Raw genomic sequence first — 2,147 nt, 5'->3', positions numbered from 1 at the left:
TTTTTTTTTTTTATTTCCTTCTGCCTTACCTAGGGGTTTATCCGAATTCTGGTATTTCCCCCTCCCGTAAGGGTTTTTTTTTCTTCTATTTCTTCATCTACTGGATGCATTTTCCTTTTATCTCTCTTTTGTTTCGGGTTTTTTTTTCTTTTTAATATCAGATTACCTGATCAAGCATATATATATGCAGTATCCAGTTTTTTTTTTTCCTTTTTAGCTTTTTTTTTCTTCATTTCTCCTTCTTTCTCCTTTATATATATTTTCTTTTTATTTTTCTTTTTTTTTCTTTATTCCTTGCTGCTTGTTTTTTCTACATTCTCCACTCCACTACCGTGTCATCTCACTGCTATCTTCCCTCTTATGATGATGATGATGATAGTTGTGGTGATTCTCAGCATTACTATTACTATTACTATTAATACTATTATTATTAATACTATTATTATTATTATTATTATTATTATTATTATTATTATTATTATTATTATTATTATTATTAGTAATACTACTGAGAGGAGGCGGCGGTGTGCCTGAGCTGCATCCCCGCTGCACCCATTCCACCTCCCACACCAATCGATCCCGCACCGCCTGATCCACCCCCCGCAGCCGCGGCACATTTGTTTTCAAAAACTGCAGTCCCTCCTCCCGCAGCACAGGCGTGGCGAGTACCTCCGTAATACTCAAACGCGCATGTGGATCCACCCGCAACATCGCACCACACAAATCACACAAACCACGACTGTAACGATCTGTGGGCAGGGGATCGTAACTACCCTCCGTGAGAACCCGCTGCATGAGATCCATCATATCTGTAGAGGAAAAGGGTTTACGCAGTGTCATTAATTCATAGAGAATCACCCCAAGTGACCAGATATCTGCCTTATAGCTGTAACTCTCACGACGCCACAACTCCGGGGAAAGATAATAGGGAGTTCCACAGAAAGTTCGTCCCACATCTGCAGAGAGACTTTGATCGTATTGACGTGAAAACCCAAAATCACCAAGTTTAATTAATCCACTTTTGGTAAGAAGGACATTAGGTGTTTTGAGATCACGATGCATGATCTTTTTATCATGAATATATTTGACGGCAAGACACAGTTGGGCCATAATGACGAGAATTTCCTTTTCTTGATAATAACACGGCGTATATCGTGAGTTTTCTCTGTCAACATTGGATAATCTTCCATTACTATGAGAGCCATTGCCGTTATTATTATTATTATTATTATTATTATTATTATTATTATTATTATTATTATTCTGTGTGAAGTGATTACCACGTACTTCTACCTGCGTCATCAAGTCCCCTGCATCAGCGTATTCCAGAATATGCAGTAGTTTATCATTTCGCTCGTATGTATCAAGGAGTTTAATAATATTGGGATGTTCACACATGGAAATGTTAACAGCCTCTGTACGGGAAAAGTTTTTATTGGTTTCACTCATAAGTGCAAGATCTGAGAGTTTGCCAACCACAATCTTTTCTGTGGTGTTATCAATGAGTGTCCATACAGTACTACAGGCACCCCGCCCCACTGGCCGCCGCTCACGATAGCGCCACGGCAATGATGGGCCAATGAGATCCGGAAAACTAGTAGCCAGAATACCGCCACCACCATTACTACTATTAGCATTAGTAGTAGTAGTAGTATTAGCAGTATTAGTAGTTGGATTACTACCACTACCACCTCCTCCTCCTCCTTTGCTGTTTGTAGTACCCCCACTCATCTTGAGAATTCTAAACAATCACACACAAACACACACTCAGATATATATATATATATATACGTGTAAAATTAGATGTGATGGATCCCTACCTCTCAATTCTCGCCTTTTTCGCTTATTTGGATTCCTTTAATTGAGCTTTTTCGAAACTATATATATATATATATAGTTATTACTATAGGATGTTAGTATTACTTTGCAGGACGGCAGTAACCGCGAAGAGTAATTCCAGATGTTCCTGTTACTCCCGCAGACAACACGTCTTCGAGGTTACACCTCTGCACATCCAAACACATCAACATACAACACACACACAAAGAGACAGGGAGAGAGAAAAGGAAAGAAGAAGAAAAAAAAAAAGTGATAATAATAATAATAATAATAATAAAGAATCCACAGCAATAAAAAATAATGGTCCA

The 2,147-nt window shown here is 38.2% G+C and overlaps 1 protein-coding gene across 1 annotated transcript; it reads right to left on the bottom strand.

Annotated features, from left to right (window-relative positions):
• Positions 1-327: 327 nt before the first annotated feature.
• Positions 328-1,731, bottom strand: TM35_000191950 (putative protein kinase; the record flags this gene model as incomplete). The annotated part of the gene is made up of 1 exon (XM_029026693.1): positions 328-1,731. One exon carries the CDS (start codon positions 1,729-1,731, stop codon positions 328-330), a length of 1,404 nt encoding a protein of 467 aa, XP_028882017.1.
• Between the last annotated feature and the right edge of the window lie 416 nt (positions 1,732-2,147).

The sequence above is a fragment of the Trypanosoma theileri genome (assembly GCF_002087225.1).
Source record: "Trypanosoma theileri isolate Edinburgh chromosome Unknown TM35_Tth_19_V1, whole genome shotgun sequence".
Classification (NCBI taxonomy): Eukaryota; Euglenozoa; class Kinetoplastea; order Trypanosomatida; family Trypanosomatidae; genus Trypanosoma; species Trypanosoma theileri.
Note: the sequence above shows the minus strand (reverse complement) of the source record. Positions and strands in the feature narration are given on the sequence as shown.